The 14182-nt window shown below is 37.3% G+C and overlaps 1 protein-coding gene across 1 annotated transcript; it reads left to right on the top strand.

The window, feature by feature from the left end:
- Positions 1–2759: 2759 nt before the first annotated feature.
- LOC143864386 (tobamovirus multiplication protein 3-like) lies at positions 2760–13638 on the top strand. The gene is made up of 11 exons (XM_077375317.1): positions 2760–3101; positions 4681–4771; positions 4887–4939; positions 5032–5124; positions 5204–5275; positions 10707–10779; positions 10877–10922; positions 12377–12440; positions 12517–12570; positions 12708–12785; positions 13248–13638. Exons 1-11 carry the CDS (start codon positions 2949–2951, stop codon positions 13338–13340), a joined length of 870 nt encoding a protein of 289 aa, XP_077231432.1. The 5' UTR covers positions 2760–2948; the 3' UTR covers positions 13341–13638.
- The last annotated feature ends 544 nt before the right edge of the window (positions 13639–14182 follow it).

The raw sequence follows: 14182 nt of genomic DNA, 5'->3' as shown, positions 1-14182 counted from the left end.
ATCCGTGGAAGGGCCTTCCAAATGGATGCTTTGAATCCCCCAAAAAATGTGGGGCCTCAAGCGTTTTTGAGCTATATAGCTTAGATAAGCTTATCTGAGCTATAGCTCAGGAACACTTTTCTCATAGATTTTCTATAAATTTCATGTATGCAGACTTTTAGAAAACTAAAGAATTTAATTTGAGAAATTGTGTTTTTGTGGCACAAAGGAGGACGACCCTTCCCTCGAAGTGGGTCAAGAAGCCGATCTTCCCTCCGAGAAGATCAAAACCGTTGCGAACCGATTTAAGTTCATAACAGAATATCATGCATAATGGGTGTAAGATTTGTTTTATGTTCATTCTTACAACATAAAACAAATTTTACGTCCAAAGAAACAGAGAATTAAATGAAATCGGGCAGTGATAAATTTTAAAATGATATCCACATTCTTATTATAAAGGATTTGCTAAGAAAAAGTTTTTTCAAAGAAGTTTCCTAGATCCAAATGATGACCATTTTTGCCTTTGATTCTAAAGTGACTTCTTGCGTGGTCATTATTTTAAATAAAATATCGTATTAGAGTATCATGCATAATGATTACCGTGTATAGTTAGTAATCTAGAGTTTTGATTTGATTAGTCATTCTCTCAAATAAAATCGGACAGTGATAAATTCAACCCCTTACAGGATAAATTCAACCCCATTCACATTACAGAGAAATTATTCGGTGGCCGACGGTCAAAGCCCCGTGAAGATGGTACGATATAAGTACCATCCTTGATATTTGATCCAACAACAGCCTCTTAAAAAGTGCCCGCTGTTGGATCAAATATCAAGGGTGGTGCAGATTTGACTTGAAGGTCAACGTAGGTAGGGCACCGTATAAAAACTCTACATTACAACAGTACAAAATGTCACAACTGGTACAACACATGTACAACCATCTCACAAGTGGTTCGACACCTGTACACCTGTACAACCATCTCTCCCTTGGGCCCATCTTACATAAAAAAAGAGTATTTTAAAAAATTACTTGGGCCCACTTGATTCGAAGACCCAAACCGTTCATTTACTGGCCCAACATAAATAGACCTTGCCCCATAAAATCATCTCGATAGGATTATCCAAACCCTCTTATCAGCCTCTACATATCGGAGCATTAAGATCATCCATCATGTGGAGATGATATTTGGGGAAGGCCTATGTACATTGGGCCCATCAAATGAACAATTTGGATAATGGAATAAGGGCTATGCATTATATGGTGTATGTATCGAGGTTTACATATTTTTTAAAAATAGAGTGGGACCTACCTTGTTCAAAGATCTAAATCATTCAGTTGGTAGGCCCCAATGTAAATGCATCGTACCAAGTAATCATCTTCATTGGAGTAGTTTATCTATAGAGTAGAGGGTTTGGATCATCCAATGGAGCTGATTTTTGGGGCATGATCTAGTAACATCAAGGTCCATCATGTGAATGGTTTGAATCTCCGAACCATGTTTGGATCTTTGAACAAGGTGGGCTTCATTGTATCTTTCGAAATGTATGCTCACCTATGAATATACGCAATATATACCGGGCCCACCTCACGTGCGTACATCATCTAACGAATATTCATTTTTAGAAAATTCACTAGGCCACTCAGTTCAAAGATCCAAACTTTCATTCGTCGAGCTTCAACGTAAATAGGCTGTGCCCCAAAATCATCTTGATGATCCAACCCTCCGTTCTAATATGACGACATAATATATGAATCTCCACGGATCAAAGAGTTAGGATCATCGTAGGGAGATGCTTTTTGGAGCAAGACGTATTTACGTTGGGTTGCAACAAATGAATGGTTTGGATCTTCGAACAAAGTACATTTTTATGGTTTCCACCTTCTTCATAGATCGAAACCATTCATTGTTGGGCCCTGATAGAAGTGAGGAGAGAGGTGTTTGTATAGGCGTTGTACCAGTTGTGAATTTATCATCCCGATACAGTCTTTTCCACCATGTTTGATCAAAGGTCTAAAATCATCCGATGAGTGGGACCGAAACTTGAAATCGTCAACGATATTCATTAAAAATAGGGATGTGATTTACTTGCCCCAATTTTTTACCTGAGACAGCCCCTGTAGTGTAAAAGAGCAGTCATAAATACACTGTTCTACGTCGAAAAGGGGTGAATATATCATTTCCCCTTAAAAAAAAACCTCCAAAATACATCTTTAAGATGTTGATTTAGGCCCTTCATTCAGTAGGCTCTATCGGTGAAATGACATGAATTAAAAATCAGATGATCTCAGCCTTCCAATAAAAAATTTACAAATAAACGTCTAAGAAACAGTTTATCGTGCGTGGGCCCCATCCTCAAAGTAATGTGAAACCAACTCACGAAGAGAAATTACACGGTGGAGCACCAAAAAAAAACAGTGGGGCCCACATTGTTTGGATAGGATCATCCTATGGAGAAGATTTTTTGGGCACACCCTATCTATATCAGGGCCCAACAAATGAACGGTTTAGATCATCCAAACAATGTCGGGTCCACTGTTTTTTTGGGCTCAGTACATAAATTCTCAATAATCAAAAGTCTAGCGGGCCCACCAAGAATCTACGCCAGCTGACAATATGACAAAGCCAAACTAGAAAAGAACTCTCAGAAACTGACACGTGTCAGTCCAATAATCGAAAACGACAGGTTATTTCCAGTTATCCTTACCTGTGAGCGCCCGTATCAAGGCCAGTTACCGAACCCAACTCCAAACTGCTCTTTGCGTCTATATTTAGTACTCTCACCATAAAAAAATCTCATTGTAAATCGCTCTCTTTCTCAGACTCTTTTGTTTTTTAATTCCCACCATTTTCTATTTGTTTGGGGCTTTTCACGTTCTTTCTGACATTTTTTTAATTCTCCGGCTCGGATTTTTCCTCAAATCCGTTCAATTGCCGGAGAATTTGATTTTCCGGTGGAAATCCGATGGAACCCGCCGGAATCCGATCGGTGATTCCGGCGTATGGCCTCAAGAACGCCTTTGATTGGTGGGACCAAGTGAACAATTCGTCTATTTGGCAAGATCGGATTTTCCAAACCCTAGCCGGGCTCTACGGATTCGTTGCAACCGTTGCTCTGGTAAATTTTCTCCATTGGCTCGATTAAATTTGATTTTTTTTCTCTCCCTTTGTTTGTTTTTTTTGTTCTAATCTTAAGGATGTAGCAGTTCAAATCAGATAGTGCTGTTTTGATTTTAGGGTTAGGGTTTTATTCGTTTATTTTTTGGAAAAGGGAATTGATTCGACTTTCTCAATAGAATAGATAGAAACCTATTCCTACAGAAAAAAATATAGCAAATTTTTATGTGCCTGATTGGTTGTAAACTCGTAACACTAATAAAAAAGAAAAAGATAGAAAAAGAGAAGGGAAAAGAGGTTGATTTGGGGCAACTGGACCTCCTAACGGTTCAATTCGAGAGAAACCAACATAAGTTTATGTTTTGGCTGTAAATTCTCTTCTTTTTTCATTTAGGCCCTGTTTGTTTTGGATTTTGAGAACCTATTGTGGGTCCAAAACTGATTATTGGACCCAAACTCATGTTTAATTTAGAATCCAATAATCAGTTTTGGACTCACAATCGGTTCTCAAAATCCAAAACAAACAGGGCCTTAGTCTCTAGCCTAAGAGCCTAAGATATAACTTCTTAAATACAAGCTCAAAGGATTGCCACATCACTACTCTATTAACCCACTCACATGACACATAAGTAATAACCAACACCCAGAACTCTAAAACACGTACCCACAACTACATAATAAGTACATACTAACTAACCCCACATATGACTCTAACATGCACATATGAAAATGAAAAAGGGAAAAAAAGAAGCTTATTCTTACAAGCCGAATCTTGATTACCCAACAACTTAAATTTGAAGAAACACAGCGAAATGATCAGAAAGAAAATGAACCTCTGTTATGTGTCTAATTGGCCGTAACACAAATAAACAAAGAAAACGATAGAAAAGAGAGGTGGAGAGAGGTTGATTCGAGGCAACCGGACCTCCTAACGGTGCAATTCGCGAGGAACCATGACTATCTGGAAACATAAATTTCTTCTTTGATTGCTGTAAAATTCTCTCCTTTTTCATTAGAGTACACTTCTTAAATGCAAGCGTAAAGTTAGTGGCGCATCATATCAACGTCCACTTCAGTCATTCAATGTACACCATTACATGACATGAAACCTTGGAAAGAGTGTAGTGCATATAATTAATATTACTTGAAGACTATAGAGAACAACCCGTGTGTGGATTTAATAATTTCTACTAAAATTTAAACTTGATTAGCCCCACCTTAGAGTTTTGAGTAATTTGAATTACTCTCATCCTTATGCACCGTTTATTCTACACTTTTGAATTGACTTTGCTTTGTTATTTTTGTTGTTGATAAAATTGACTTTGCTTTGTTATCTAATCTTTTTATTGTTTTTTTACTGCTTAGTTTTTGTATATATAAGGTAAGTTGTCAACAGAGCATGCCAAATCAAGTGCACAAGATAGTAACAGGAAAGAGGAGATAAGATTGCTTTTGAATGTTACCACAAACTTTTGAGATAGAATCAGAATTTATTGATTTCACATTTCTATTCCAATCAAACCAACATTTTTTGTACATTCTTCATTAATTATTAAGTATTGATAGATTATAATTTGCAGATCCAACTTGTTCGAATTGAATTCAGAGTTCCCGAGTATGGTTGGACTACTCAGAAGGTTTTCCATTTTTTGAACTTCCTGGTGAATGCCGGTTTGTATCCATTTTGTGCTCTGTGTCGTGTAATTGTAATTCCATACATATGAATATTAATATTTTCTGCCCAAAAAATACTCTTTTGCGTATGATGCTTGCCTATGTTTCGCAGTTCGATCTGCCGTCTTTATGTTCCGCCGAAGTGTGCAACGGATACATCCCGAGGTTCTTGAGTTGAATCTTCTTATTAAAATTCCTATCTCTACCCATTTTATCTTACAGGTTCTAAATAATATTTATCATGGCCTTACTGTCAGATCATCCAACATGTCCTGCTTGATTTGCCCTGTCTTGCATTCTTCACAACGTATGCACTCTTGATCTTGTTCTGGGCAGAGATATATTATCAGGTTGGAATCGGATCTGTTGTCGCTTACTTTTTTGAGTCATGATGTTTGTGCTTTGTTCTCTAACTTTGTTTTTTGACAGGCACGTGCTGTATCTACTGATGGCCTTAAGCCAAGTTTCTATATGATTAATGCAGTTGTATATGACATACAGGTAAAGTCCCCGCTAGCTTGATTAAATTAATGGTCAATGGAAGTTCAGACATGGGTGTGATTTATAAGTTGTTCTACTTAACTCTGAAGGGGAATGCTATTTGATATGTATTGTGTTGTTGCAAATATTTCTCGCCTTCTTATTCTTCTTTTGCCTTCTTCCCTTTATTAGTTATAAAATTATATTAAAATAGCTGAAAAAGTAATCTAAAAAAGACAGCATAAATTGCAAAGCCAGGGTTCAACTGGCTGTCCCGACTTCCAAAATTTAGGAGTCCCTGATTATGAGCGTGGTCTCTGATATGTTCTCCATGTTTTGGATATGATGAAATACTTCACAAATAGTTATAAGAGTTGACTTTTTCTGTTGTCTATTTACTTATTTATTTAGTTTTCAACTTCCACTGTTTGTTTACTCAATTCACATTCATGTAAACTAATTTATACCCATTGGTGGCACTTAGTTCATCAATGTGATGTGGTTCTTGTTGTTGTGGTGCCTTTTTTTTTTTTAATGTATCAAAGAAATTTTTTCCAGAAGGTCGCCTTTCAAAGTGTAAATAATAAAACAGATGATGTTTCCTATCATTCACTGGGTCTGCTAATTGCTGATGCTTACACGGCCAGCACAATATTGTAATGTTTTGTCTTATATAAGGCTACTTCCACCAGTTGTAGGTGTTGCATAAGGTTCTTTGATTAAATTTTGTTCTTAATTTCTATCTCCACTAAAGCTGGTTTAACATGCGGCATATCATAACAGTGTTTGATTTCAAGGCAATCCTGGTACAGATCATAGCCTTATAGTTACTTGATAAACTATGATGACCAGGAATATTAGAAAAATGAAATCATTTTGTAAATCTCAGAAAACAAGCACTACGCTTGAGATGAAGTATGTAGGTACCAATACCATTGCTTTTGAGAATATTTGGGATGGGTGAGCATTTTTATTTGGTAAGGGGGTGTTTGGGGGGTTGAGATTCCAATGATGTGATTATCCTACTACTCAGGTCCCATTGGTTGAACGGACTTAATGGGGGTGGAGGAGAGCATTTCCAACAAGTATTCGGCTTTTTAAGAGTGAATTAAGTGTAAATCTACAAATTGAAGGGGATTCATCTAATGTAATCCCATGGATGCGTGGTGCTGAAATGGGGCTTTGGAGATTTAGTCTTTACATTAGTGAGGTTGTTGAATCACTGAGGAGGGTCATGGAGGAATGTAATCATGTACTTAAAGGTGCAAATGTGATGGGCAGTGTTTAAGAACGTGGATGCGGGTCAAAATGCGGCCAAGAAAAATCATTGTCGATTAACCACAAATGCGGCCAAAAAAGCGGTTGACGTGGCTGAGTACTCGGTTGACACGGTCATAACCCTAGAGAGTCAAAGGAGTTTCCTTTTTTTTACTCTGTAGGACAAAACGCAGAATGCGGTGGCAAAATTCGGAACATGGCCAAGAGAAAAGGGAGTCGACTCTGGGGAGTCCACGATGACGCGGGAGAGTTTTAAAACTATGGTGATGGGTGATAAGTTAGCAAAATCGGGGTGAGAAGGGAGTCCTTGTATTACGGGAATTGTTACCCACTGATTTAAATTTGTAATTTTTCCAATTCTTTTCTTTTCTTTCATTAATAAAGTTGTCCTTTTGTTTATGGGTGATTGCGCACATTCATAGGCATTAGTCCCGCCCTAAAATGGCGTGGGGATACCCTATGTCATCAAAAAAAAAGTTGTCCTTTCAAAAAAGTATCATTGATAACTCTTACCAAGTTGCTTCTTTTTGTTGTACTTAAGGGTGACATTTGGTGGGTTGACATGCCATTTAGACCAATGGTCATATTCATTTCACCGCAACTTGTACAAGTTGTACTTGTACTACTACATGAAAGAGTTGTGATCATGCAACAAATAAGGACAAAAAAAGCTTCTTAAAAAATCAAAATGGAAAATGGATTGGAACTTGGCATGCATGATGAGCATGTGAATAGCTTACATTTTGTTTTTTTTTTTACTTTGTTGGACCTCAATTTTCTTCAACTCATAAAAACTATTGGTTTTTTTTTTTTTTATAAATGTTAAAAAAACTATTGCCTCTTTAAACAATCTAAAGTCCATCGCTATTAGACTTACGTGACCCACCCCTAGGTTGAAGATTTTACTAATAAACCCCAAAAAGTTTGAGTAGAGTTTTCATGAATTAACGATTATGTTGTCTAATGTAATATGGATTTAGTAGAAGATGTTATCTTTCAACAAGCTTGAAGGTTAGTATATAACCAGAGAACCTCAAATCTCTGGAATCTTATCAACTAATATAAGTATATAACTAGGGGTCCGTGTATCCTCTATGGAAATTGTGAACTCTTTCAAGGTGTGGAAACTAAGACATAACCCTTTGTTTTGTGTCAATTTGTGCTTGATTGGAGTCTGGGTCTGCCCATTTGTTAATTAGGTACTCATAATTTATTGAAATCTTGTAAACTCACGAAAAAATTTCGGCACGAAATCACGACTGAAATCCAAGTAAGATTCTTCACCACTACTTTTTCTTTTTACTTTATGTCGTTTTTAATAAACATCTTAAAGGGATTTATTTGTTCTTCTCTTTTCTGCGAGTGGAATTGATTTTTGTCAGGATTCAGCATTTCGACAGGAACTTTGCCTTTATATCTAAAAAGTTGCATGTTTCGCATATTTCAACTGAAATATTACCGAAATCTAAAATTTCAGACGTAATCCCTAAATTTCAGGCGAAATCTGTTATTTTTCTGAATCCAAGTGGATTTCGTTTCAGTAAAAGCCAAAATCAAATATTTCATTTCAGACAAGGGTTCATCTATTCCTTAGATATCCTTTTGTCTTGCATCGTCGTCCGAACTTAGCTCAAGTTAAATTTCAACTAGAAGAGCATTTCACCAATCTGTATGGGTTCTCGATTGAGTCACACCGCCAAGCTAGAAAAAAATCACACTTCTCTAGAAACAAAAACTCAGCTATCGCTGAAACAGAAACATAGCTTCATTATTTTGAACAGATATAATCATTCATTATTTCTTTCATAGGAATCTAACTTCCGTAAGGCAATATACCCGTGATAGCTCTGACAGTAAAATGATGCTAGAAAATCTGGGGAGAGGGATCGGGGAAGCAAAGGAAATGAAACTAATCTAAGGACTAGGGCATGGACAAAGGGAATCAAACTAATCTAAGGACTAGGTTTAGGGTTCAAAATTCTTTATGAAACATTACCAAGGGGTGTTGAAACTAGAATGGTTGAAATTGATCCAAGATTAGGGTTTCATCCCCACAAATTCAAGAAAGAGAAAAAATGTTAGGATAGGGATATATACTAGGGCATCTCACCATTTTTTGCCAAGGAATCATTCCAAGGTTGGATATAGAGCGTCACACCCACGATCAAGATGGGAAGAAATCACTTCCACTTGCACAAGGCTTCAATTCTATTTTATTCATTCCGTAATTCATTGTCAAAATAATGTATAAAGAGCCCTCTTTTAAATGATAGGTATAATTGTCTGGGTGACACGTAGCAAGAGGAGGGAGATGAGTATAACCATGGTTTTAAATTTCGGTGGGGACCGAAACCGAAATTTACCGAAATTTCATTTTTCGCCGTTTCGATTAAATGCCATTATTTATTAAAAAAAAGTGTTACAAAATTTCGGCTGAAATTAAGGAAATTCTGTCCGGAATTTCGAACCAAATTACCAAATTTCAGACCGAAATTTTGGATTTCGCCAAAATTTTGGTTTTCGGTGGGGTCCGAAAGGGTTACCAAAACCGAAATTTTAAACCATGAGTATAACTACTTGAGTGACACATGACAAAAGAAGAGGAAAGATGGGTATAACCAAGGTTTTAAATTTCGGTTTCGTAAAGCGTTTCGATCCTCATCGAAACCGAAAATTTCGGGCGAAATCCCAAAATTTCGGATAAGTGTTGAATAATTAAAAAAAACTAGATTTTTGGGTGGAATTCCTTGAATTTAGTCCTAAATTTTGGGGAAAATGAAATTTCAAATTTCTAATGAAATAATATAACGTTTCGGGTATACACAATTTTGACTTCGTGGTTGACCGAAACCCGAAATTTCGGTCGAAATTTAAAACCTTGGGTATAACTAGTTAACTACTTGGATGATATATGAGAAGAGAAGAGGAGAGATGGGTATAAGTACCTGGGTGACACATGACAAGGGAAGAGGAAAGATGGTTATAACCATTTGGGTGACACATGGCAAGAGAAGAGGAGATATGAGTATTACTACTTGGGTTTATCCTTTAATGAGAGATAGATAGGTCACTTTGAATCGATGGATCTTCAGTTGGATCTTCTGTTCCCCATCAAAGGAAGGCTTACTTGTACCAGTAAAAAAAAAAAGAGTTTAACTTGTCCATGCATTATCTAGGCATTATAGCCTTGGAGACATGCACTTCACCCAAATGCAATGTCTTAGCAAATCTGGTTTCTAATATATTATTTATCCTATGCCTTTTTAAATTCAATGTTACATGGTTGGTTGCTTTTATTAGTACCCCACCGAATGTGTCATTTCAGTTGGGTGGTCTAGCTCAAGGTTACCTGGAACGCAGTTTGTTCCTGTACGCCGTACGAGAACGGGTACTAGGTACGATGGTAGCACGGTACGCGGTACGATGTGCGTAGGCTAAGTCGGTTCGCTATTTCGGCTCGCGGGTCAATTTGGAGCGCAAATCTGGGTCACTCTGGTACTCTCTCTCTATATATAATTTCATATATTTTTACAAGAACATTCTATAGTCCATACTACATACATTTAATAAACAGAACCAAAAATCTCGTGTATGCCATTCATATATATTCAAAATGAAAATTCCAGTTCCAATCCAATTCCTAATATATAAAATTTGAAGATCTCTAAACATCACTAAATTAAGTACCAACATATATTGCATTCTCAATCTTAAATGAAAGCAAATAGAAAATAACTACCCAGTTTTGAAATAAGAACATAAAAACATGAACAAAGTAATAACCTATTGTGCAATTCTCTTTTCCTAGTTCACCTAAGTGTTCCCTCTTTGCATCTATCCCTTTCCCGCGGGTCGCCTGGGTCGTAATTTTTTGCGATCCGGGTCGCAAACGACCCACATTTCGGGTCGGCGACCCCGGATCACAGGTCAGAGGCTGGGAATGCGAATCAAGTAACATTGGTCTAGCTCATGTTTGTGCGGCAGTTCGATGAATTTGGTTGTTTTTCCCATAGTATTACTTTATGTATGGATTTTTAATGCTGCTATTATTGTTGTTGGCCTGGAATAATTCCTTCATACTCCATTCTATTTGTTGCGACTGAACAACCCTTTTCCTTCTCAACTACCACCAAGTTGGATTACTTGGATAATATTGTCATTGAACTGCTCACAGATTGCTTTGTGGTTGCTTATGTGGTGGAAGCCCATTCGGATGATGCTCATCCTATCCAAGGTGTTCTTTGCAGGTATAGTAGAGAATACTAGCATCTTTTCTGTTTAACTGATTCATATCTTACTTAAAAGAAATGTAACTAATGTTACCTGTAAACATGGAATTGGCAGTTGTATCACTAATTGCAGCCCTTGGGTTTCTTGTATGTGGAGGGAGGTGAGGCTCTATTTATTCTTTCTCTACTACACCTGCTGTATTTATGCATAGGTGGACTTCTATGTATGTAAAACATACCCATCTGGCCAATGTTTAAAAACTTGCCTGGTCTGTCATTAACTCCACCTGGTTGATAAAATCTTTGCCCTACGAAGTCTATAAAAAAAAACTCTAGAACTTGGTGGAGCTAACTTGTGCAGGTAGTCTAATAAAAAATGATATTTTCTGGAGGTGTAGTCTAAGGAAAAATGATATTTTCTGGATGCCTTTTCTGACATCATAGATGAGTTATCACTTGCAAAGTTTGACACCTTTTCAGCAACACAACTGACGAGCGTTAAAGTTTCTCCTCACCAGGGACATGTACACACTGGATAAGAAGCTTAAGTTTCTTTGCTCTCATCTCCAGCACTTGCTGGATATTTTGGTTTTTCAAGCGATCTGTTTTTTTTTTCTTCTACTGTATATATAATCCTATTTCTTGGCCCATGTCTATTGACAGGCTTACGCCAACTTGTTGGTATTTACCCGTCACACTAAGACTTCTGAAAACCATGACTTTGTCTGGCAATATGCTATTTAGATTTCTGAGACAAGATGCATTTTAAGCAGTGTTTAAAAACTCGTTGACTCGACTCGAAACTTGCCCGAGTCGACTCCCTTTACATTGGCCGTGTTGTACAGCATCCGCATTCCGCGTTTTTCCCTACAGAGTCAATAAAACCCCCTTTGACTCTCCCGAGTTATGACCGCGTCAACCGCGTTCTTGGCCGTGTCCGCGCTGAGTCGACAAGAATTTTTCTTGGCCGCTTTCCGCGTCACATCTGCGTTTTTAAACACTGATTTTAAGGCACAAGAATCATTTTGTGCACCTCTTGTCCTGTCTTACATGTAATCAACTTTTGGTGCTTTTTTTTTTTTCGAATGGTAACTTTTGGTGCTCTTACTACAATTGTTCTCCTTAACCTGTTCATTTGCCTGACATCACATTTCTTTAAGTTTCTGTACTTCTCACACACTTTTACTTAATATCTGATATCTTACCCATAGGCACATGAAGCCCCTTGCCTGTGTTTTAACTTTTAATATGGAAAACTTAAAATAAACAGGGAACATATGTTATACTCTTCTTGTAAATACATGTAAAACTAACGAAACCCCATTTCCGGCACCATGAAACAAGCATTGATAGAGAAGGTGTCTTACACCAAGATTTTAACAGACTACTCTGTTTCACACCCCTGATTTATTCTTTATATATTATATTATTATGTTGAAGTGGTCAATCTCTGTTTTCAGGATGCCATATCTTCTTGGGCTATTACTAGTGAATGTAGCTAACAGGAATATCTTACATGAATATGCAATAAATGGCATATTTTGCGTAGGTTGTAAGATTTTTAGCCCCATTTTCTGTTTTTATTGTGACTAATTTTTTCTGCCACCCGCCGCAGGCTATTTCTAATGCTGCAACGCTTCCCAGTTGAATCAAAAGGGCGGCGCAAAAAGTTACAGGAGGTATATTGTGTTCTCTTTTATTGCTTTGATGATATGTTCATTTGTCTCTCTCACACATGTACTCCTGGCTTTACAGGTTGGCTATGTAACCACCATATGTTTCTTATGTTTCTTGGTAAGATGTATAATGGTAAGTCTGCCTCTATGTTGCAAGTAATATGTGATCTGCCCTATGCTTGCTGGCTATTTAAAAACCTGATTACGTGACTTCTACTCTTATACTGCCCATTACAATTTTCTACAGTAATTCCTAATTTTATGCTGCAGATGTGTTTCAATGCGTTTGACAAAGCTGCGGATCTTGACGTTTTGAACCATCCAATCCTTAACTTTTTATACTACCTGGTAAGCTTTGGTTTCCATTATATATTTAACATTAGCAATAAAATGAACTTCAAAACACATTCATGTTCCATGCAAACATAATGACAGAGTATGGAGTTTAGAGCATTTTTCGTAATTCGTTCTGTTGATGATTTTTCAGATCCTAATTAGATCCTGGCATATGGGTCCATTTTTCGGATTAAAATTAGAGCCCAGATCCATTTTAATCAGATAGGATCACCGCCCAGGACCATTGACACACCCCTGCCAAGTCCTCACCAGATCACTATTTCTACTTTCCAATCCTTGCAGTACACTTGTATGGACAGAGATTAGGGCAAACTCCCAACTTTGATGTTATAAGGCCAACCATCCTTCTCCAATGATGTTTTTTCCTTTCTATTATGTACCTTCTTTTCTTGTAAAAATCGAAACTCCCATTGATGGCAATGTTGATGTGTGTTTTTTTTTTTTCATATACAGTTGGTCGAGATTGTCCCTTCTGCTCTGGTTCTTTTCATATTGAGGAAGTTGCCTCCCAAACGAGGGATTACACAATATCACCCAATCCACTGAGAGATGATTATAAAACCAGATAATCACATGAAAAAGCGATTAAGAGGTGCAGCTTGTCTTTAGAAGTGCCACCTCCACTCGATGTAGGCGCAAGCAAAAGAAGAAAATAGCAAGATAATGATCCATTGGCGGATTGCGGCAAAGCTGGTCACATGGGTCTATTGTGGAGGGTTTTGTCTGTTTGCAGTGGTGGCTCTATATGTGTGGAAATATGCTGGGTGAGGTTTGTGAAATACTCATGGCTTTGTGTATTGATTCTACTCGTTGCTTAATCTCATATATTTATGACTCTTCCAAATGGCCTTTGCTTCTGAACCCATGCTTTTTTCTCTGCCTGCAAGTGTTTAAACTGTTGACCGTTCTGCTTATCTTGGGAAGGATTTCTGTACATGGAATATGGAATTGCCATTCTTAAAATTAGGTTCATGTCGTTTCTCTTTCCCGATTTTCTTTCCAATCTTCAAACTCTCCTTGTGCTCTCTCAGATACTTCCTTTTTTATCTATCAATTTTTTTGTATCTTCCAGTATCTTTTAATTTATTTGAATTTGAACTTAAAAAAAAACAGACTAAATCCAAACTCTCAAAGCCTCCAATTTTTAGAGACTATAGCATGACTTTTTCAGATCTCGTCCTTTACATTAGGAACAGTTGTAGATGCCATTCTTTTAAAAACTACCTTCTCTCTGAGTTCTCCTTTGAGAGCCTGCACTTTTCTCTATCAAGTTAATCAGAACTAATGAAAATTTTCAGTCAACTCTCTTGGTAGAGTTCTCATCTGAGTCAGAGTTTCGAAGCGTTAGCACAGACACTACTACGTTTAGGTTTCAATCTAGGGTTGCA

Source organism: Tasmannia lanceolata, unplaced genomic scaffold, assembly GCF_043159265.1.
Source record: "Tasmannia lanceolata isolate RefF3 unplaced genomic scaffold, GAP_Taslan_0.1 ptg000048l, whole genome shotgun sequence".
NCBI lineage: Eukaryota > Viridiplantae > Streptophyta > Magnoliopsida > Canellales > Winteraceae > Tasmannia > Tasmannia lanceolata.
The sequence above is the reverse complement of the archived record's forward strand: the minus strand, read 5'-3'. Positions and strand labels throughout refer to the sequence as shown.

Coding starts and splice junctions, on each gene's coding strand:
- LOC143864386 (XM_077375317.1), top strand. CDS start 2,949: ATGGAACCCGCCGGAATCCGATCGGTGATTCCGGCGTATGGCCTCAAG. Junction 12,441..12,516: donor GGCGCAAAAAGTTACAGGAG/GTATATTGTGTT, acceptor CTGGCTTTACAG/GTTGGCTATGTAACCACCAT. Junction 12,786..13,247: donor TTAACTTTTTATACTACCTG/GTAAGCTTTGGT, acceptor TTTCATATACAG/TTGGTCGAGATTGTCCCTTC.